This window comes from Lycium barbarum, chromosome 9 (genome assembly GCF_019175385.1).
Source record: "Lycium barbarum isolate Lr01 chromosome 9, ASM1917538v2, whole genome shotgun sequence".
Taxonomy (NCBI): domain Eukaryota; kingdom Viridiplantae; phylum Streptophyta; class Magnoliopsida; order Solanales; family Solanaceae; genus Lycium; species Lycium barbarum.
In genome coordinates this window covers 113,305,529-113,329,135 of record NC_083345.1, presented here as the reverse complement: position 1 = coordinate 113,329,135, position 23,607 = coordinate 113,305,529, and the positions used below count along the sequence as shown (strand labels likewise).

The following is a 23,607-nucleotide window of genomic DNA, read 5'->3' as shown; positions in this document are numbered from 1 at the left end:
GATGAATGAAAAAGTCATACAAGTCATAAGTTATAGAGTCCAACTTCAAACTTCGTAAACATTCACAAAACACTTGTAGAATTCTCACAAAGCCACCAATCAAATAGTAGCTCAAAATCTAATCAAACAGTAGCTCAAAATCTTTGATATAGATCAAAATCAAATCCATCAATGTTCTAGGATAAAATTGAACAAGTAACCCAACAACATATGTAGTTAGTTTCTCAAGGATCTCAAAAGCAGCAACTACGTGTTGACAGAATACAAAATCACCATCTACTTGATCTTCTTCTTAGGCCTCAACAGCAAAGCCAAATAAATGATAGAAGTTAGTCTGCAGTCACTGATAAGAGTAACATAATGTGTCTTAAGAGTATGATGAAAATGAACCTGGTTACTGTGCCCACACTTCTTCTTGCAGCAGTTGACACCACGAGGGTGCAATCAAGCATAGCACCTTTCAAATAAAAGAAAGCATTAGAAACAAACATGAATTTAGTTAAAACAATACAAAATTTCCAGTTTGACGCCATCAAAAATTTCCCCCTTGCTAGAATCTATTAAGTCATCTGCAAGTACATCCTGTCCACTTTAAGTTTTGATAGTCTCACTTTGACCACTGAATCTTTGAAGAAAATCAAATATCAAATGGCGAGATGTTTCATGGTTATTACTAAACCATACATGGCTACAGTTGAGGAAAGTATTTCAATGTTCGGTCAAAGTGTTGTTCCCAAACGCACACGCAAGTATACATGGTCGTACAAGTAATATAAGATTTTAAAGTCCATATATCGTACCCACAGGGACTTATGATTAACTGTTTACTAAATTAAACTGATGCAAATTATCTAAACAAGAAATAAAATCCAAATTTATATATTTATAAACTAACTAAAAATAAAAGAAAGCAAATAATGAACTTTAACCAAGAAAGATCAGATTTTTATCGGAGAAGAGAAAGATCGAGGGCTATGACCATTAACAATCCAGTTGAGTCTTTAAACCGTTCTACCTATCAATTTCCTGAGTTACTAGTTGACGGGTTGATGTTAACTTTATGATATTCTTTCGAACTACTCACAAGCCTGTAAATGCTACTATAACGCCTATATATCTATGATCGTCAGAGGTAACAAGAACGCATTTACTTCTCCGTAACCAACTAAGTAGGGCTAAAGGGTAAATTTCTATCCTCAGTAGCGAAACAATTAAATCGAAAAAACTCCATTTATTCTTATTACGTACGTGAATTCCCTCTTTCAAGTCCAACTCACGCACCAAGATAGTGCTCAACTATTTCGTCAAATAATCAAACAATTAAGATAAAAAATAAATAAGCAACTCAAAGATGGAAATCAATAGATTGCAACAATCGTCAAACCACAACTTTCATGATAGTGTCAAAACCCTAGAACTAAAGAGTTTAGCTCTACATAGACATAGAGGAAAAACAACAAATCATCCAAATAAAAAACGTAAAAATAAGTATTACAGAGAAGAGAAGGTAAAACCCTGTAACTATGACATCCACGGTGGCTCCAAGCTCTCTCACGTTCTCATTTGCTAGCAGCTTCCAAATTAAATCCTCTTTTCTTTTTCTTTCGCGTTTTATTCAATTTTGGTCCAAATCTCTTTATCTTCACACCGTTTTATTCCTACACATTAAAAATATAATATCAAGCACAAAGTTATGTATTAACACTCAAAAGACGATTAAAAGTATTGAAATGCGAGGCAAACAATGAGTAACTATATGCATTTTAGGCCGAACATCACCACCCCACACTTAAACTCTTGCTCGTCCTTGAGTAAGCATTAAAACCACTCTCAATAAAACAAACCTAGGAACACCACTACTTTGATTGATACCAATAATTAGGCCCTCTAGCAACTCAACTCATTAAATATCATCATACAAGATATACAAGAAAACAACAAACTCCTAACCTCCTACCTCAAAAACAGACTCTAACTCATCAAATTTATGCTCGCTCGCCTACTCTGTCAAAGAAAACTAATAACATCACCTATCTATCATGAAACAAGTTCCCTCACAAGAATAAATAGTCCACACACTCAAATCAAAGAATCGAATGTAATTTAAGAACTTAACATCAAAATACAACTCTCGCACTCATAAAGAAATTCACATGTATGCACAAAGAACCATAGGCTTGCCCACTATGTACATCTCTACTAATGTAAGTATGCTCACCCATTATTTTCATCTCTTAACTTTATTTTTCAGCTCTTTCTTCATCAATTATTTTCACTAGTAATTCTCATCATATCAAGAACGCTTCAACTTTTTTTTTCAAGCAATTTTTTTTTCATGTCACATTTTAAGAGGGCCTTTTCATCGTTTGTAGCTATCATTGATCACCTTTTACACTTGACCGTCCGTTTTCTTTAGATTTCACAATTATAACACAGTATAAGCTATAGGGCTCAAGGAAGCAGGGATTCAAACAAAAGGATCAAGGCAAAAATACGGCTAACAAAAGAAAGGCTACAGTCTCAAAGGGCTAACTAGTGGTACAGTTTTTGAAAAGGCTAAGGTTCATAAGACATATCAAAGAAAGCCTATTATCATCTTCTAAAAGAGCAACACTTTTTATTTCGCTTCAATAACATGCAAGGCAAGTTCTAGACTAAGATGCAAAACATGGAATATATGCAATAAATCCTCACCACACATGGCACAAGTCTCAATCAAGATGGCAATTCTACTATAGGATAGATAGGATCATGATGAACTACAAAATAAGAATAAGCTATATACAAAGTCACAACCACGAGCGTAAGTGTCAGAAAGTCTATTATCTTTTCGTTACTAAAGCACTCATAGGAAAGTATTACTCAATCTCAAGCCTAAATATGCTAATATTAAACAACTTAAAAAGTCTTTCTTCTCCCTCTTTTACTACTCCTAAAAAATAAAAATTAATCCTAAAAAATAAAAAATTACCCGGTTCAAAGACCCCTCCTCGGGAAAGAACTGAGGCCATAAGAAAACCTAAGGGGTGGATGATCTATGCCGCTAATGAAGGACAAAAAAGCTATAAAAGAAAAATAAAAGAAAGAACAAAGTAAAATCTTTTTGATTTTTTTTTTTTTGTAAATACATAAGGCTAAGAAATAAAAAATATCCTATGGGATAATCATCCTTAACCTCAAAAATTGGAAGTACCCACCCCACACTTAAAAATATGCATTGTCCTTGATGCATGTAAAGTAGAGAAAAATTAAAACAAGTGTAAGAAATGCTCCCTAAGACCCTCTAGGGCCTATCTAGCAGCATAATCCTCAACATCAAGGGTCGGGACAACCCCACACTTAATTCCAAACATGCTCCTCAGCTATCAACTTTGGGTACTCAGACTTCCCATAATCTGCAAAATGAAAACAAAACAAAGTGTGACACAATAAAAATAAAATAAATAAAATACAAGCTGGGTTGCCTCCCAACAAGCGCTTGATTTAACATCGCGGCATGACGTGAACCAACTTTTCCTTCCTCTTTGAGGATATAAATTGCACCCCTAATTTTGTATCAAATTTTCTACTCCGCTAATGGGGCGGCGGTGTGAAAATATAGGAACCAAGCAATAGGTGTCGCATTTTGCACTTCTTGGCCCTTAAGTGAGGAATATCATTTTGTCTTTTTGGTGTGGAAATTTGAGATGTAAGGCTCTTGTTCTTCATCTATACACTTCTTCGTCGGTGTGGAAGTCTTGATTTCCATGTCGCCAACCAAACACAATGTAGAAAAATGTTTAGAATGAATACCAACATGTCCCAACTCCAAAACTGCATTATTTTGGACATCCTCACTAATGTACACCTCCTCAACCTTGGCATCATCAACAATATTCTGGTCGAATGGCTGGAATTCCTCTTTCTGCTCCAAATCATGACTGTTGTCCACGACAATTGGTAGTTGGGCATCAGATGCACCAACCATTTTATTCAATTGAGCCTGCAAGTCATGGACATCTGAGCCAAATTGGTCTATCTCTTGTCTGAGCTTAGTTCTGCTTTCTATCAGTTGTATCGCCATGTCCGTAAGACCATCACAGAGAAACCCATGAAATTTCATTTGTTGAGCTTGTTTCGCTAGCCAAGATTGGCTCACTATCTCTGCTTCTTCAAAGTTATCTCCTTGCAGGAACTCACTCTCTTCTTCTGTTTGAGGTTCGTCTTAGGTATTGGCTAAGCCTGTAATTTGCAGATCATTACATGTTTCAGACTTGGCCTGCATCTATGTGAGTTTGGCATGAATCCTCTCTATGGCCTTCCCTAGTTCTGCGGTTTGCTCTCTTATTATGTGTTGTGCTCCATAATTTGTTTCATCATATCTCTAACCGGAGCAAGACTTTCCGCATCCTCCACTTCATTACTCCTGTTAACATCACAAACAACAAGAGAATCATAATAGGGGCTATGAGGTGGGAAATAAGAGTTAGGACAACCATTCGAATGACCATCTTGACCACCATATATACTACAAAAAAAACATTCCACTCAAAGGATTGGGTAGGTACGCACAACCCATTCCCAAAAATATTATGACAGTGTTTCCACTGGTGGGGTCCTCCACAACTCGGACAAGAATCACCAAAATAGGAACAACCAATATTCGACCAATTTTTATTCCAAGATGCCATGTCAAGAAAGATAACCAAAATATTAAATTAAAAATAAAAAAACAAATTAAAAATAAAACTTGAATAGACAAAAGAAAAGTCTAATCTACATAAACAGTTAATTTCTAAGTCCCCAGTAACGGCGCCAAAAACTTGTTGCTCCCAAACGCACACGCAAGTATACGTGGTCGTACAAGTAATATATGATTTTAAAGTCCAGATATCATACCCAAAGGGACTTATGATTAACTATTTACTAAAGAAAACTGATGCTAATTATCTAAACAAGAAATAAAATCCAAATTTATATTTGTAAACTAACTAAAAATAAAAGAAAGCAAATAATGAACTTCAACCAAGAAAGACCAGATTTTTATCGGAGAAGAGAAAGATCTAAGGCTATGACCACTAACAATCATCCAGTTGAGTCTTTAAACCGTTCTACCTATCAATTTCCTGAGTTACTAGTTGACGGGTTGATGTTAACTTTATGATATTCTTTCGAACTACTCACAAGCCTGTAGATGCTACTATAACGCCTATATTTCTATGATCGCCAGAGGTAACAAGAACGCATTTACTTCTCCGTAACCAACTAAGTAGGGCTAAATAGTATATTTCTATCCTCAGTAGTGAAACGAGTAAATCGAAAAAACTCTATTTATTATTATTATGTACGTGAATTCCCTTTTTCAAGTCCAACTCACGCACCACAGAAAGTGCTCAACTATTTCGTCAAATAATCAAACAATTAAGATCAAGAATAAATAAGCAACTCAAAGATGGAAATCAATAGATAGCAACAATCATCAAACCACAACTTTCATGATAGTGTCAAAACCCTAGAACTAAAGAGTTTAGCTCTACATAGACATGGAGGAAAAATAACAAATCATCCGAATAAAAAAATGTAAAAAGAAGTATTACAAAGAAGAGAAGGTAAAACCCTGTAACTATGACCTCCACGGTGGCTCGAAGCTTTTTCTAGGTCAAAAGTTCTGAACTAAGAGTTTCAAATTCTCCAAAGTTATGTAAAAACCCTGTAGAATATGTATTTATATGATACCAAAAGGCCAGAACTTTTAAAAACCAAATGCAAATCGGACCAGAAAAAATTACGAGCTCAGGAAAAGATTCAGGGACGTGAATTTGTTGCCGCACCAATGCGCTGAACTGAAACAGCGTGCCATGCCTCCAGAAGCTTCCATGTAGACAAAGTTTTCTAAGTATTTTACCATCTCGTGCTCAGTTAGCTGCCTGCCTTAATTTTCCACCAATTTCAATTTTTCACTAATCATTATAACATGATTCCATCTCGACAAAGCCACATAGATCAACTCTTCATTTATTTTCCCACGTTCTCATATGCTAGCAGCTTCCAAATTAACTCCTCTGTTCTTTTTCTTCCGCGTTTTATTTAATTTTGCTCAAAATCTCTTTATCTTCACACCGTTTTATTTCTACACATTAAAAATATAATATCAAGCACAAAATTATGTATTAACACTCAAAAGACGATTAAAAGTATTAAAATGTTAGGCAAATTTATGTTTTTTGTCCCTGCATATACACATGACAGATAGGTGGAACAACTATTTAAGTTAATTCTTCTAAAAACTAGGTGGAAATAAATCTCTCTCCCCCCCACCCCGACCTGAAAAATGAGTTATTGATCAAAACACACCTGAACTGTCACTTATTCTTGAGTTTTTATAGCCCACCCAACTATCGGTTGTTCCTTTTTCCTACCTGAACTATCACCATCTATGTATTAAGATACATCTCGAAGCTGATTAACTCACTATCAGCTTTCTCTTTTACTAGCTGAACAACTGACAATTGCGGTGTGAAATTCACTGATAGTTTAGGTGTGTTTTATACCATTAAAAGCAAGTAAATGAAATCAAAGAGAAGTTGAAAGATGAAAATGAACCTTGATCAATTGGCCTTTAACAGCTTCAGGGCCATAACCAACAACTTTATCACAATAAGCAAGACCTGAAGGAGTAACTGCAAATTCACATTCCGTAGTTGTAGCTTCTTCTGCAGCAAATGCTTCAATATTCGACTCGAAAAAAGTCGCCGAAAAACCCAAGCCAAGAGCAGTAAGAGCTTCTCTTCTTGTGAACAAACAAGGCAATGGACTAACTGTCTCTTTGAGTTTGGTAAAATGTGGAATTGGGTTAGTTGTTGTTTGAGAATTTTTGATACAGAGTGATTTGAGTGTGTTGTGGTTTGTTGGAATGTATGTTCCAATGGACAAAGGAACTGAATTCATTTCCACCAAACAGAGAGTTTTTTGAATAGATAAGAAATGATGCACATGTGCGTGGGTTTTAGCCAAGTTTTTTAGGGTCTGTTTGGAAAGCCACCTAGTAATTGGAATTGGTGTAATTACAAGGATAGTTATTATACTGCCTAATAATTACGCAATATAGTAATTACGATATCCTGTTTGTTTGTCATAACGTAAATATAGAGTAATTACAAGTGCACTGCTTAGCTGCAAAAATATAATTACACAATTTGATTAAATTTTAAATAAATAAAAAATTAACTATCTTATAAAATTAATATTTGACAAATATGTGTCTTCATAAATGCTAATTTGAAATACATATTGTTTCTTGAAAATATATTAGTCAATAACATATTGTAAATAATATTGTTAAAAATAATTGAAATATATTTCTCAAATTAATAATATTTTACTTATTAATTTATAAAAACTAAAGCATACATTTTTTAAGAATATCAAGGACTGCATGTTTGAGAAAAAGATTAATATTTATAAATATTCATAATATTATTCAAATGTTGGTCAAAAATAATCTATCAATTCTAACTGAAAAATGAACAACATGCAATGTGAAATAACAAATTAACAAAATAACTATAAAACAATTCAAAAATTTTTTAAATAATACTTTTATATCAAATTCCAACATAAGATAAAATAAGCTCCAACATAACTTAAGTAGATATAATTCAAGAAAAGGAAAACATGAGTCTATAACCTCATTTCAACAATGAAATTCTACTTTAATAATTCAATCGTTATATCCCACGTTTATTAATGACTATGTTTTTTCTAATATTAGGAGTAATTTCAAAAACTAAAATAATAACACCGTTACGCTAAACAAAGAAAATAAAAAATAAATGAGCAATTAGATGAAATCACAAGAAGTAACGGTTGAAAGATGAGAAGAAAAAATAGTGCCTACTGTTGATAGAAAAAATACCAAAAATCTATTTGGTGGCTGAAATTATACTTATGCGAAATATATCACAGATACCGCTAATGAAGTTTACAATGGAATCACATCGTTAATACAATTTGCAATATATTGGCATTATTTGTGATTAGTGATAAAATGTCAAAAGATATTAAAAAAAAACAATTTAAAAAGTCAAAAAAAAAAAAAGGAAAGAAAGGAAAAGTAACCTTGTAATCACACTCAATTCTCAATCCCCACTTGAGAATTGGAGAGTGTAATTACCCTCTCCAATATACACCCAATTCCCTAGTAATCAAGTAATTGCATTGCCAAACAAACAGGTCAAACTGTGTAATTACACTTAATTACACCCAAATCCGATTGCCATGTGTCCTTCCAAACAGGCACTTGTTATGTACCTGTTTGATATTTCCCCTCTTCCCTTCTTTTTTTTTTCTTTTAAAAAAAATATATAACATTTCTCTGAAAAATTATATTGTATATTGAAGGTTAGAGTTGTTGTTGCGTATATAGTTGATGAGTGTATGCTATGTAATGATTTCTCTAATATTTGTTATGTCCGTTTTACTGTCGTGATTTATCTTTTTACTGCTTTGATATGCATTACTTGAGCCGTGGGTCTTTTGGGAACAACCTCTCTACCTCCGTGAGGTAGAGGTAAGGTATGCATACACTCTACCCTCCCCATACCCCACTGTTACACCTCGGAATTTTTCCGTTAGTATGCGCAAAATAGGCTAACGAGGATATAGTGTATATGGCGTTTTGGAGACGAGTGATAAGGTCCCGTAGATTGGTATCGAGGTGTTGAACAATTGTTAAGAAGGTTCCATAAGGATCGGAGATGAAACAAAGTGAAGAAAATAAGATTCAGTGAACTGGGGAGTATACGGTCCATTATACGGACCGTAAAAGTGTTTTACGGTCCATTATACGGACCGCAAAAGCGTCACAGAAGAGACTGACTGAAGGGTGAGTTTTACGGTGTACTATACGGACCGTATAACGGTTTGACGGTCCGTAAAACGAACCGTCAAAGTGTCACAGAATGAAGTTGAGGGAAGATCAGTTTTACGGTGAATTATACGGACCGTATAACGATTATACGGCCCGTCAAATGGAGCGTCAAATGGTCACAGAGAGGGGTGATCACTGAGTCCATTTTACGGTCAGTTATACGGACCGTATAAATTTGTACGGACCGTATAACGAACCGTATAATGGCATCGGGACTGAAGTGTGTTTTATAAAATAATGATCCAAGGTTTCATTTTTCATTTCCCATTTCTACTACACGATCCTCTCTCTCTCTCTAGAATATTCTACACCCTTCCAAACCAAGAACACAAGTTAAAATCTAAGATTTATTTCATCAATTCACCACAACCTAGTGCAAAAACACATCAAAAGGGATTATTTGAGTCAATAATTTCCTAGAAGGAGGAACTAGGGTTTTGTTGGAGTGAAGTATTTCAACTCAAGGTTTGTTCGATCACCATCCAAGGTATGTTTCATGACCTTATCAAGTTATTTAAGTGTTAAAAGAATAAGAAAGCTTGAATTGTAGAAAGACATAGAAATATGGGTCTTGAATGGGTGAATAGTGCCACTATTGAGTGATGATGGAATTGAATCATATAAGTTGAAGTGTTAAGGTTATGAATATGCTAGAAATGATGATTTTTCCATGAAATAAGTATTAAAGGTGCGAAAACATGATAATAAGTTATATGGATAAATATGGGAAAATTGGAAGAAATTGGTGGAATGTGATGAGGGTATGTAAATGATGGTTGTTGGTTGTGATATTGTGGGTATTGTGGTGAATGTTGGAAGTTGATATAGAACATGGGAAAAGTAGTATAAACCAAGGAAGTGCTGCCCAATTTTCTTTAGCAATAACGACGCGTTCTCATAACCAATTAACTAATGATAATTCGAATTCTATTATGAAGGTAACGACGCGAGATTTGCAGAAGAGCAAGTGAACGACATTTAGCTAAGCGACCAAGGTATGTGAGGCTAGTCTTTTCTTCCAAATGGCATGAATCCCTTTTTTTTCATGAGTTTTGTACTCCGATGATATAGAAGCCTATATTCATGACTATCTATATAAGCCAAGAGATACGATATGATGATGCTAAATTGATGATTATGTCTTCATTGCTTACACTCACCTCATGTACTAATCCCTTCGAGGTGAGGCAGAATGTCAGTAATTACTCCATAATGGGATCGGGGGATCACGACCTTACGTCACCCCGATAGAGTACAGTTGATCATGAACTTATGCATATACTATGATAAGATAAGCATATTTTGAAAAAGCATATGATGATAAGCATTTTATAACGAGCATGTCATAATTGTATTACACCGCGCCTAGTTGGCCGGACAGTCACCGCTACGGCGGGCAGCTATACGGATACACCATGACCCTCTCGGGCATGGGCAGACACCACTAGTGGGCGGCATGAGATGGTACCCCGGACGCGGGAGGCCTGGACGTGGGCTTACATTATTGATTATTACACCGTTCCGATATGGACGGGCAGCTTGCATGATATGCATACATGATATGATAAAGAGTATGATTAAGACAGCATGCATCGTTCTTCTTATGGTTATCATTCAGTTCCATATGTTCACATTGATGTTCGCTACATTGCTAATATCTTCTTTTCAATGTTTATGCCTCTCATACTCAATACAATGTTCATACTGACGTCCTTTTCTTCGGACGCTGTGTTCATGCCCACAGGTAGACAGGGAGGCGAGCTAGATCCAGATCCGTAGTAGCAGTCAGCTGTGGAGAGCACTCCATTGTCCGGAGGTGCTTATGATTCCTTTGTGTACCTATATATATATATATATATATATATATATATATATACATTCATTTTGGGCATGACGGAGTCTTGTTCCGTCTATTGTATAGTATGTCAGTAGAGGCTCGTAGATGCGCAGTGTGGGTTATATGGCTCCACAAGATATTACTATATGCATATATTATTTTGATAGCCGTATGGCAAATGTATATAAGCAACTATGTTTCTTTGTAAAGTACGATTCCCGCATATTTCGTCTATAAGTTCTGAAAAGAGTATTTAACGAGTAAAATAAGCATTAAGAGGAGCGGTGCTCGGCGGTTAACCCCGGGTACCCGTCGCGGCCCCTAGCTGGGTCATGACAAAAGTGGTATCAGAGCAGTTCAGTCCTAGGGAGTGTCTACGAGCCGTGTCTAGTAGGGTCTTGTTTATGGTGTGTAGCGCGCCACGCCAATAAACAGGAGGCTACAGGGCATTTAGGAAAATGACCATCTTTCTTTTCATAGATCGTGCGATAGAGCCATGTGTAGGATTTTATTCTCTTCTAAAGAGTGCGTTATGATTTCAGAATGCCGCCAAAGGGGAAGGCTACAGCTGCCCAGAAGGGCAAAGCTACGATGAAAAAGCGGGCAGAAAGGGAGCCTCCGGCGAATGTAGGGGAAGGTGAATCACAGAATGAGGCCTCGCCTAATGTAGAGGGGCAAGGAGGAGCCTCGGCTCCGATTCCTCCACCAGTTGCTTCGGGTCAACAAGTGACCGAGGCCATACATTTATTGACACAGTTGGTTGCCGCCCAGGCACAACGACAAAGTGCGGGCCCGAGTGATCGTTCAGCCAGTACAAGAGCCCGTGATTTCATGACCCTAAATCCCCCGGAGTTCTTTGGATCTAAGCCGGATAAAGACCCGCAAAACTTTGTTGATGAAATGTTGAGGACTTTAAAGATTATTCATGCTTCCGAGACTGAATCCGTGGAGTTGGAGTAGACCAAATGGAAGACCTTGAAGATATCTCAATGACCGAATTTAATATTGCGGAGATTAGCGAAATGATTCAAACTTTTTGATTTTATTCTTGTACTACTTTTTTGCAACTCATGTATTATTTGCAAGTTAAAAAAAACTACAACTTGCAAATAACTGTTATCCATTAATGAATAAAATATGGCTCATTGAGCCTTCTTCTATTTACTTGTGTTCATATTCTTACTTATATTAAGTTAGGAATCACCTAAAATTTACTAAGAATATAGTTATAATATACATCTACTTAAATTAAAAAATAGAAAGTTATATACTTGGAAAAATAACTTAAGTTATAATACATATAACTTAAACACACACACACACACGGAAGTGAGTTAGACAAAAAAAGAAGTGACTTGGACAAAAAGAAACGAAGTGGCTTAGACAAAAAGAGACGAAGTGACTTAGACAAATCTTTTTTGTCGATAACCTCAGACCAATCAATCGAATATTGAATAATACGTAATTGATCGAACACTACTTGAAAACGACTCTTCTGCTCCGAAACGGACTGTTCCAAATGTTCCTGGAAATTCTTGCTCCCATTGGACCATTTGTATCTATATGCTATATACACATATATATATATATATATAGCTAAGCATATAAGTTAAGTTTTTTCTAAGTTTATAAATTTCTATTTTATAACTTAAGTAAATTATAAGTATATTCTTAGTATATTTTAGGTATATCTAGTATAAATATACTTAAGTTATAAACTTAGAAAAAAAAACTTAAGTTATATAGTAACTTAACTTATAAACTTAGAAATAACTTAAACATAGTGTATATATATATAAGTATATTTATATAATATATATATACTTGACCTTGAGTTATAAAATAGAACATTATAACCTTAGAAAAAAAAACAATTTAGAATTTTATAATATTCAAAAGTTTTTACTTAGTAAATATATAAACTTAATTTATACATATAACTTAATATATATATATATATATATATATATATATATATATATATATATATATATATATATATATGTTGTTAGTTAGTAAATATATAAACTTTAGTTATAAACTTATATAAATATACAAATATACCTACAATATATTAAGAAATACTACAATATACATATACTTAAGAAAAAAAATAAAATACTTCTTTTACGTTTTTAACCGGCTGGGTCCGGTTTCCACATTTCCACCCAGTTAACCGGACCCGGTTAACCGGTGACGGTGGCCGGTTCCGGGTTTTTGACCGGAAACCGGCTGGTTTTCTAACCGGTTTCCGGTTACGGCCGGTTTCAACCGGTTAACAGGTTTATAATTAGACTTTTCAAAACCAAAAACCAAAAAAGAATTGCAGCACATTCTTGACTTTTCATTCTACCTACCATTGTTCCTCCCTCCATCACTAGAGAGAACACCAAGTTTGTCAAAGCAAAGGAAGCGATGGTCAGTTTTGAAAGAGAGACTGAAATGCTGATAGAGCAACTTGTGACAGGACCTCGGGAATCAGATTTGATCTCAATTTTTGGAATGCCAGGACTAGGCAAAACAACTTTGGCTAAGAAATTGTATAATCATGAAGCCATTTACAATCGCTTCAATATTCGCTTGTGGTGTTGCTCTTCCCAAACTTATGATAAGAGAGCTCTCCTGTTTCAATTATTGGGTCACATTTCTGAGCTTGATGATAGTACCAAAAATATGAGTAATGATGAACTAGCTGAGAAGCTATACAAACATCTGAAGAGAAAGAGGTACCTTGTTGTTGTGGATAACGTGTGGAGTTCTGAGGCATGGGATGATATAAAGAGGCCTTTTCCAGATGATGATAAGGGAAGTAGGATTATTTTGACAACCAGACTTGAATCGATTGCCACATATGCCATGATCTCATCGAGTCCTCATCACCTTTGTTTGTTCACAGAAGAAGAAAGTTGGATGCTACTGAAGGAGAAGGTATTCAGAGAAGGTGATTGTCCCCAAGAACTCGAGGGGATAGGTAAGCAAATAGCGAAAAAAGTGTGGAGGATTACCCCTCGCAGTTGTATTGGTAGCTGGTCTTCTTGCAAAACACCATCACAAGGAAGTAATTTACTGGGAAGAAGTAGCTGAAAGTTTGAAATCAGAAATGAAAGATTACATGGATATAGTTGAACCGAGTTACCAGGACTTACCCATTCATTTGCAAAAATGCTTTCTCGAGTTTGCTTAATTTCTAGAGGACCAGAAAGTTCCAGTCAAAAAACTGATAAGACTATGGATCGCGGAAAATTTTGTTGAAGCCAGTACTACATCGAAGAGCTTAGAGTTGGTTGCGATGGATTATTTCATGGATTTAATTAGCAGGAACCTAGTAATGGTAGCAAAAACAAATTCCTTAGGGGAGGTCAAAGCCGTACATATTCATGATTTAATACACGAATTCAGCCTGATGAAAGCTAAAAGTGGAAACTTTTTGCTGAGGATACATAATCAGTTGTAAGTGAAATCAATTTAAAGATGTTTCTAGCTTATTGTTGTTTATTATGATGATTAATCAATGCTCTTGACACTTATTCTCCTTCTTGAACCAGTGTGATTATATTTCCATCTTCCCAAGGGAGGTCTGGACATCTGAATATCGTAGAACCAACTTGTGCAGTTAGTTCTGGTCAAAATATCACCACATTACGATTCAGTTCCAGTGTAAATTCTCCTTTGGTTGATTTAGATTTTACTAGATCCTGGAAGCACCTGAGAGTATTAGATTTGAGTTCCGTAAACCTGCGTAAGACACTTGTATATGCATTACAATATCTGATTCATTTGAAGTATTTGGAGCTGCAGTATCTGTTGGGAAGAAACAAGCAATAACCAAATTGCACGACGAGGTAACAGCGGAAGAAATACCCAAGTCGAAACTTCCCACACTATTTGAATCAAGAGAAGACAATAAACACTAGCACAAATGGAAATCCAGGCAGCAGCTATACCAACAATAAAATAGCAAAGCAAGAAAAAATAAATCGAATGGAAGAGACACCAAATTTACGTGGTAAAACCCCTTCAAGGTGAAGAGGAAACATCCACGGGACCTCCGGCCCACAAAAGCTCCACTATAATCAACAAGAATTACAAAAATGTTCTCCAAATGACTACAACAACAAAGCCAAGCACGGAGCAACAATACATAAAAGATAGCACCAAAACTAGCAAAGAAAGTTGAGAAATCACCCCCAAAAATGAGCTACTGTTTGTACTCGAAAACTGGAGCTACAGAACACAAAATTCGATCTCCACCGTTGAAATCGAAGAACCAAATGTTGAAAACCGCCAATTCAAATTTCAGCACGATCCAACGGTTAACGAATCAAGAAACGTAACTTAAAGCGGACTACTGTAACAGAAAATTTCTGGACGAAAATCTGCTTTCTCTCTCACGTTTTTCTCTCTATATGGCTGCTATGAATTCACTCTTGTGTTCTGAAAATAAGACCTAAATTGATCCTATATATAGAGGAAATTTTGGGCAAAATTGGCGTGATCCAAATTGGATTGGGTTTTATTAATCCAATTCCATATAGAAAGGGAAAATCCAAAAACCTAACAGTATCCTGATTACATTCCGTATCAAATATGCGACCTAAAGGAGCTAGAGATATTTATAGTGACCGGAATCTATCGTAAAGCTTGCATTCCAAATTCCATTTGGGATATGACAAGCTTGAGACATCTGCATTTAACTTGTCTATATACGTGGCAACTATTAGAGGATCTTGACAACTTGATAACATGTTCCGATCTGGTTATTAATTCTGGAGTGTATTACCAGAAATTTATGAAAAGATTACCCAGTCTTGAAAAGCTCAGTTGTCGATTATATAGAACCTCTTTATAGAAATTTCTTTCCTGCTTTTGACTCTCTCAGACAACTCAAATCTCTCAAGGTTGGTGTCTCTGAGCTTGTGCCAGCGTTAGATCCTTATGGTTTTGAGGACTTTACATACCCATCAAACCTCAAGAAATTAACTTTGGTAAATCTTAAGCTCTCCTGGATTAAAATTTCAACCATTGGCAGATTGTCCAACCTTGAAGTTCTGAAATTAGAGCAACATGCTTTCAAAGGGAGACAATGGGACGTTAAGGACGGGGACTTTCCTAACCTTAAAGTCTTGAAGCTAATGGATCTAGGATTCTCAGAATGGACTGCATCTGATGACTCATATCCCAACCTACAACAAGTACTGATGCAAAGTTGTTGGAACCTAAAGGAAATTCCTGAAAGTTTCGGGAGCAAGTGTACAATGCAACTGATTGAGGTAAGATCATGTCCCTCAATTGAAAGTTCTGCCCTGAAAATTAAGGAAATGCAAATTGAGGAGATGGGAAATTCGGAATTCAAGGTCAATATTTGGAAGTGGAAATCACAAATCTTCAGCGAAAAAGTTGTTTAGTTAGGTTTCTTTGTCTTGTATGATATGCGCAAGGTCCTCCGTTAATTGGCTTGATCTGAGAGTTCAATCCCTACCATTAGATTGTCTAATACAAGAGTTTTCCTTATAATAAGACAGACTCCTCAACCTCAGATATATAGAGGTATGGATCACTTCTTTTTTTTTTTTTGGCTGCTATTGTTTTGTTTCTGGCTGACTAGTATCATGCATCCATGATATTATATAGAGGTATGGATCACCGGTCTTTTCTCTTTTCATTTGCCCTTTCCAGATTTTGTTTTAGTTCAGTTGATGCTGTCTTTATCTTTAACTAGATGCCGGTGGCGTGTGCTAGCACGCGCCCAACAATTTAGGTCTTCCTATTAAATTTATAGTATTTTTTAATTATAAAATTTTAATTTTATCTTTGATACTTCTATGTAGAGATATGATATGAAGGTTTCAATGAGATGAGATCAGTATACATAACCATAAAGATTGACAGAATTTTGTATTGAAACAGTTAGGGGTCATTTGGTTTGGTTGTTGATTAGAGTTATCCTGCGATTAATGATGCAAAGTTTAGTTATTTATGTATGAGTTATTCTATCTTCTACTCTGGATATAATAATATATATATTGACTCATAACTTATACATGTTTTACTTATGTGGGATTATAAAATGGTAAGTCAACATTGTATGGCGTGCTAAATTTTATACAAAACAACTAAACGCTATCAAACATGATATTAGTAACTCCATTCATAACCAATAATCAAACAACCCCTTAACTCTTTCAAGAGTGCTCACCAAAATTCTCCACTTACCTTTTTTTTCCACGAAAGAGCCACAACCCACATATATAGTAAAATACGCCATGTTTAAGAAAGGATATATAATTGAGAAAATCATGGCTTCAACAATAAATGATTTCACCCCTAAAGTATCAAATGGATAAAAAAAAATAATGACACAATATAATGGAGTTTGAAACTTTTAAGAGTGAGCATCGCCCCTGCGACACTATTAATCATCCAAACCCATAAATGATATCCACAAGTGTAGAAAGTCGTATAAACTTCATATCTAAACATAACAATGGAATATAATAGCCATGTAACTGAATAATAATCTCAGTTAATCAAAATTATTTTAGTTATTTGATTTTTGTAATTGAAAATTTAGTCATTGAAAAATAATTCTACTCAAGGTTAATTTAAAACCCATCTAAGATTTTTTAGAATATAAATATTATAATCAGTAAACAAACATCATTTTCTTAAATCTTAATACGTATTAAACAACTTAATCATAAGAAAACCCCACAAAAATGGCACTTGGAATTCTACATAAATCATGTTAATATTCCTTCCCGTCCATATTATATGGTGTTTTTAGTTTGGGCAAATTTTTTAAAAAAATTTACTCACCCCTAAAAAATAAGAAATGTTTTTATGAAATTATTTTTAATTTAATAGTATTTATTTAATACGATTTCTAGATTATATAAAAATACACTTATCTAAATAAAGTTAAAAAAAATTAATACTTTTTAAATTATATAACAACTGTGTAGTATTTATTTTTGAGTACATGTAGAAGCTACACAAGCACTAACATTACAATAAGGGAATAGCAAAACAGAGTACTTCACCTAAGCTATTAATGTAAATGCAAGACAACGTAAAAAGTGCAATGAAGATATAAAATAGTTGGCCAGTTGGCCCCACGTGAAATCATTACGTCTCGAGCACGTAATGATTACATTATCAGAGGGTAGACTTTTGTTGTAATTGTCAATGTACAAATAATAAAGCAAATGAAACAGCCTTCCTAAGCAAGCAAATGACTGAACAACTCTATTCTGTTGTACCAAAGGTAATAGAAATTGTACAAAGGAAATTGCAGAGGTAATTTGTTCATTTTCTTAAAAAAGTTATACTGTACCAGCACGTGTCCTGATAGCCCCTGACCCACTGCCTCTTTGTTTTTCTAATAATTTTGCATAGGACAGACGACGAACTGCCCAAAACTCACATTTCTATATAGTAGAAAAACTACTCATTGTCCTAAGTAGATGTTTTGTGAATGAAAGAGAGAGAAGAAGGGGAGATAGATCAAGTGTCATTTCAACACTTAATGTGCTATTATTATGAGTGAAAATTATTTCACTCCTAATTTTATTTTAAAAATTAAATTTCCCTCTAGAAACAATATACATTCTCCTCCTTTATACTATGTAATATCTATTTTACCCCTAATATTTTTAATTCTCCATTTATGTATGAAACATATACATATATATGTAAAAATAACAAGTAATAGGCATGTATATATATATATATATATATATATATATATATATATATATATATATATATATATATAAAATATATATACATGCATGTACATACATAATATATACTTAATGCATGTAATATTAAAGTATCAATCATAAAAGTAACATTAGATTTTGTGATAAATTCATAAAAGGATTATTCTACTCATTGTAAGAATTTAAATAAAAACCTATAATTACCTAGGTTAATTTTTTTTTTATTTTTTATATAAGATATAAAGGTATTACATAGATGGAGAATTGAAAATGTCAAGGGTAAAATAGATAATGCATAGAATAAAGGGGGGAGAATGTCTATTGTTCATAATTGAGGGGGGAGTTTGATTTTTAAAGTAAAGTTGAGGGTGAAAATAATTTTCACCCGTAATAAAAATAATAGCACAATAAGTGTTGAAATGACACTTGATTAAACAATGCCTAAACAGCAATAGAACCATGAAAACCTGCAAAAAAAAGAAAAAAAAGAAAAGAAAAGGGAAATAAAGGATCAAGAATTGAAGTTGAATAGTTTCCTTCTGCTTAAAACAGAGGGAAAAAAAATTCTAAAGAAAATGGTTTTGTCAATGTTTCATCATGAACTATAAGGGGAAAAAAAAGTTGTTCTAGTAATATAAAAAAATACTATTTTTTATTTTTTTTAAACCAACTATTGCATTGAGTTCATAAATGGAGAAAAATAACTAAAGGAAGTAAGCAATATCTTGGCAAGAAAATGTTAAGTATAGAAAAACAAAAAATGTTTTATTTTTATTTTTTAGTGATTAGGAAAAGTTAAAGGGTGGGAAAAAAATGGAAGAAGTGATAACTTACTTCAAGAGGCAGTTGAAGAAGTGATAAACAGATTTGTAATTAACAGAAAGTTCTGGGGCTGAAGCAGAAATAAAGGAAATGTACACAAATGTTTTTGGTGTAGACAGATTTGTAATTAACAGAAAGTTTGGGCTGAAGTAGAGATAAAGAAAACGTACAATTTTTTTTTTTTTGTTGTGGAATGGGTCTTGGATTGCATTGTTATGTGATCTTCAGAAGATACAGAAACAAACCTAATTCGATCCTGTTGAGTAATTATATTTTTGCATATATCATCCTATTTCAAAGAGAACCGTGTACTATCTTCTTCTTCTTCTTCTTCTTTTTTTTCTTTTTTTTTTTTTTTTGGGGGGGGGGGGGGAGGGGGGGATCGTTCGGATCTTACGGGTCAGATAGAAATAACGTTTACCGGCTACTTTTCTGTTATGCCTTTGAAAAATAGACATTTGTTTCATTGCATCAATTCCCAAGTGAGAAGTAGCTAAATCTCGTAATTTTATTCACTGTCTCAATGCATTTCACTCTTCTCTCTGATACCGTCCCACACAAAAAGAAATGGCACAAAGCCCCGACCTTTTCATTGTGGTTCTTCTACATATTTTTTGTAGTCTATATCATATCAATTATATCCGTCCTAGAGAATTTGTTCGATATTGTAATCTTCTTATTAATGATTGCGATAGCTTTTTATAAAATTTGTGCTTAAAGAGATTACTTAGGTATTTAACTTTTTTTTATTTAAGTTCATTATAAGTAGAATAATCCTTTTATGAATTTATCACAAAACCTAATGTTACTTTTATGATTGATATTTTATTATTACATGCATGTGTGTGTGGATATGTATATTTAAGTTTCAGTTCTCTCTTATTCTCTATTGTCAACAGTGTTTTCAGAGGTATTTTCGAGGCGAGTCCCGGGGCGGAGCATACCAAAAACGCTCCGGGGCGCAAATGAAAGGCGTAGATCCATAGGGCGTACACCCTAAAATTTGGGGCGTAAGTCCCGGGCGTTAAATTTGTTTTTTATTATTTTAAAAGTATTTTTTTTATAAATTATGATTTTTATTATTGGTATAATGATATTTATACTTTATGTTATTATGTTGTAGTGATTCTTGCTAAATTAGGGAAATTACATAAAAAAAAAACCCCAACGTATAGCCAGATTAATTATGATGCACCCAACCTTTGCGGGCGATCTATTACCCCTCTAGTCTTAATTTTTCAGTATTTTAGTACCATTTTCTGACTGACGTGGTAAAAAAAAAATTGAAGCCCAGTTGCACAGTGGAGAGTGTTGCACACTCTCCGCCACATTGGTGCCACGTTGCTGCCACGTCACTGCCACTTTTTCTTTTTTTTTTTTCATTTGATTTTTCTTTTATTAATTATATTTACACTAATTAACCTCTAATTAACTATTAAATTATTAATTTTGTCTTCTTCATCACTAAACTCTTCTTCTTCATCACTAAACCGTTCTTTCTTCTTCTTCTTCTTCTTCTTCTTCTTCTTCTTCTTCTTCATTTCAAGAAATCCATCAATCCATTTTCTTCCTCCATTAGCACACACACATTCAACCCATTTTCTTCCTCCATTAACACACACACATTCAACCCATTTTCTTCCTCCATTAGCACACACACATTCAACCCATTTTTTTCCTCCATTAACACACACATTCAACTCATTTTTTTCCTCCATTAACACACACATTCAATTTAATCATCAATCATAAAGAGCTTATTTTCAAGAAACATTCAACCCATTTTCTTCCTCCATTAAAACCCATTTTCTTCAACCCATTTTCTTCCTCCATTAGCACACACACATTCAACCCATTTTTTTTCTCCATTAACATACACATTCATTTGAAGGCAAATCAAACACCAAAATATTTTTAACCATTTTCTTCAACCCATTTTTAATATTTTTTGTACCTCCTGTTGTTGCTGCTGCTGCGTTGTTGTTGCTGTTGTTGCTGCGGAGGAGGAGGTGGCGATGTGGCGGCGACGGAGGCGGTGGCGGTGGTTGAGGAGAAAGAAGAAGAAAGAGAAAAAGGAGAAAGAAGAAGAAAGAGAAAAATAAATTGCATTTAACAATTGAAATGTGGAAGAGAGGGAGGGAATGTGTCTTCAATGTCTTCTTTCTCAATTTTAAGCATCTGAGTTGCAACATTTCATTTTTTTCAATTCACTCGCCATAATGTTTTTTGCCACGTTAGTCGAAAATGGTACTAAAATACTGAAAAATTAAGACTAGGGGGGGTAATAGGTCACCCGCAAAGGTTGGATGCGTCATAATTAATCTGGCTATACGTTTGGGGGGGGGGGGGGGGGGGGGTTATGTATTTTCTCGCTAAATTATATATATATAAAAAAAAACTCTCATAGAAAATAACATTGCCGTAAATAGTTTCTTTTAGATGATTATGCCTGAAATTGATATGATAGAGATTCCATAACACTATTTTCTTGAAGCAACATTATCCATTTTTTGTCAGTGCTTTTACACTTTTTCCCTTCCCCTTCTATGAATATGTAAATAAAAGTCAGTGCAAATATTAGTTGAGGTCGGGAAGGACTAATATCATTTTTTGTGTTTACCTTTTTCAAATAATATTTATAATAACTTCTTTTATATTATTGATGATTTATTTGCAGAATTTTGGGAAAATACATTAAAACCCCCCAACGTATAGCCAGATTAATTATGACGCACCCATCTTTTGCGGGCGGCATATTACCCCCCCCCCCCCAAGTCTTAATTTTTCAGTATTTTAGTGACCTTGTAGCGCTGATCTGGCACTGTGCATGACTACACGACCAAGCAGCGCGTGAAGGGGCATTTGACCTGTTATTTTTTGCCACGTGTATAAAATATAACGGGAAAAAACCCGCCCCACCCCCCTCCCCCTTTATTTTCTCTTCCTTCTTCTTCATTTTCTAATCTTGACTCCATTTTTGCCAAAGCTTGAAGATTTTTTTTTTTTTTTTGAAATCTGTGACATGCATTCTAGTGGTAAGTAATATTTTCTCCAAACTCATTATTATTCTCATCTTTTATTTATATGTTATATCTTTCATTTTTTTTTCTAGAGTTCTTAATGAAAGAGTTCAAATCGGAGTTGAACAATCTTTGTACTCAAAATGACGATCCAAAGATGAAGCGTCAAGTGCGATGCCAGCACGGAGTATTATTAAAAATGCAGATTTATTGGTCTCCCAATAATCCCGGAAGAAGATTTTGGACATGCCCATTCTATGGGGTACGATTATAAATATATTTTTTTATATTGCGTGCCTTATTTCTGCCATACATTACAGTGTGCCTAACATGAGTTGAATTTATTTTATAGGCTAAGAAATGTAAGTTCTTTGAATGGAGGGATGATCCTATTAATGAAAGGTATAAGTTTGTTCTTCACAAATTGATTAAGAAAATGGAAGAGAAAGCAGTGGAATTGAAGAAGAAAATGGAAGAGCAAATAGTGGAATTGAAGAAGAAAATGGAAGAGCAAACAGTGGAATTGAAGAAGAAAATGGCGGAAGAAGTTGGTTTGAAAAATGAAATGGAAGAAGGAGAGTCTTCTTGCATTGGTGGAGATATTGGTAATGACAATAGTGAAATGGCTATCGGTAATGAGAATATCACTACAAATGAAGAGATGAAAGTGTTAAAGGTTGAATAAGAGATGAAAGTGTCAAAGCTTGAAGAAGAGATAAAAGTGGTGAAGCTTGAACAAGAGAAGAGGGGTAGATGCATTACTATTAACAAGTTTTTGTTTTTGTGTTTCTTTGGTGTTGTTCTTTGGTGTTATTTTATTGGGTGTTTTTGAACAAGCATTACCAATGTCGATTGCCATAGTAGGATTACATGTTTGTGTGTTGAAGGATGTTTAAGTGATTGTTATTCACTTTATGTATGTAAGTTGAAGAAGTTTCTTGTCATGGATGTTCAATTAAAAAAGTTGTCTTCATTCAACTTGAGAAGAAAAACCATAGATAAAGATAAAGTTCATAGATATAGTTATCATTGATGATAATTCATAAACTTTACATCATAGGGAGAAACCTAATCTATTTCGATAACTTCCCTCTTGATATATTAACAAAGAAGGTTACTTTCTCATTATGTTCACAACCATTAAAGCATAAGACGTGTCCCTCCTTTAGAAGGTTTGCATCAATGAAATCCTTCCACCCTTGGCAGAGGCGGGTATGCGCGCCAACCTTATACATCATATTGTATTCACGCTGCTCGTAGAAAACAACAGCTTGTGTAGTTATGTTTGGAAGAAAATCT

General features: G+C 34.4%; 2 protein-coding genes across 2 annotated transcripts; one reads left to right on the top strand and one right to left on the bottom strand.

Annotated features, from left to right (window-relative positions):
* Positions 1–5,417: 5,417 nt before the first annotated feature.
* LOC132609474 (peptidyl-prolyl cis-trans isomerase FKBP13, chloroplastic-like) lies at positions 5,418–6,979 on the bottom strand. Its single transcript, XM_060323456.1, has 2 exons — positions 6,583–6,979; positions 5,418–6,109 (listed from the first exon to the last, which is right to left on the bottom strand). The coding sequence occupies exons 1-2, from the start codon at positions 6,925–6,927 to the stop codon at positions 6,104–6,106; spliced, it is 351 nt and encodes a 116-aa protein (XP_060179439.1). The 5' UTR covers positions 6,928–6,979; the 3' UTR covers positions 5,418–6,103.
* A 6,181-nt stretch (positions 6,980–13,160) lies between these two features.
* LOC132612194 (putative late blight resistance protein homolog R1A-10) lies at positions 13,161–16,150 on the top strand. The gene is made up of 4 exons (XM_060326516.1): positions 13,161–13,716; positions 13,937–14,195; positions 14,291–14,542; positions 15,625–16,150. The coding sequence occupies exons 1-4, from the start codon at positions 13,161–13,163 to the stop codon at positions 16,148–16,150; spliced, it is 1,593 nt and encodes a 530-aa protein (XP_060182499.1).
* Positions 16,151–23,607: the final 7,457 nt, after the last annotated feature.

Excerpts from the sequence above, each read along its gene's own strand:
- LOC132609474 (XM_060323456.1), bottom strand. The coding sequence starts at position 6,927 with ATGAATTCAGTTCCTTTGTCCATTGGAACATACATTCCAACAAACCAC.
- LOC132612194 (XM_060326516.1), top strand. The coding sequence starts at position 13,161 with ATGGTCAGTTTTGAAAGAGAGACTGAAATGCTGATAGAGCAACTTGTG. Across the intron at positions 13,717-13,936 it reads CCAAGAACTCGAGGGGATAG|AGGACCAGAAAGTTCCAGTC; the intron begins GTAAGCAAATAG and ends CTTAATTTCTAG. Across the intron at positions 14,196-14,290 it reads CTGAGGATACATAATCAGTT|TGTGATTATATTTCCATCTT; the intron begins GTAAGTGAAATC and ends TTCTTGAACCAG.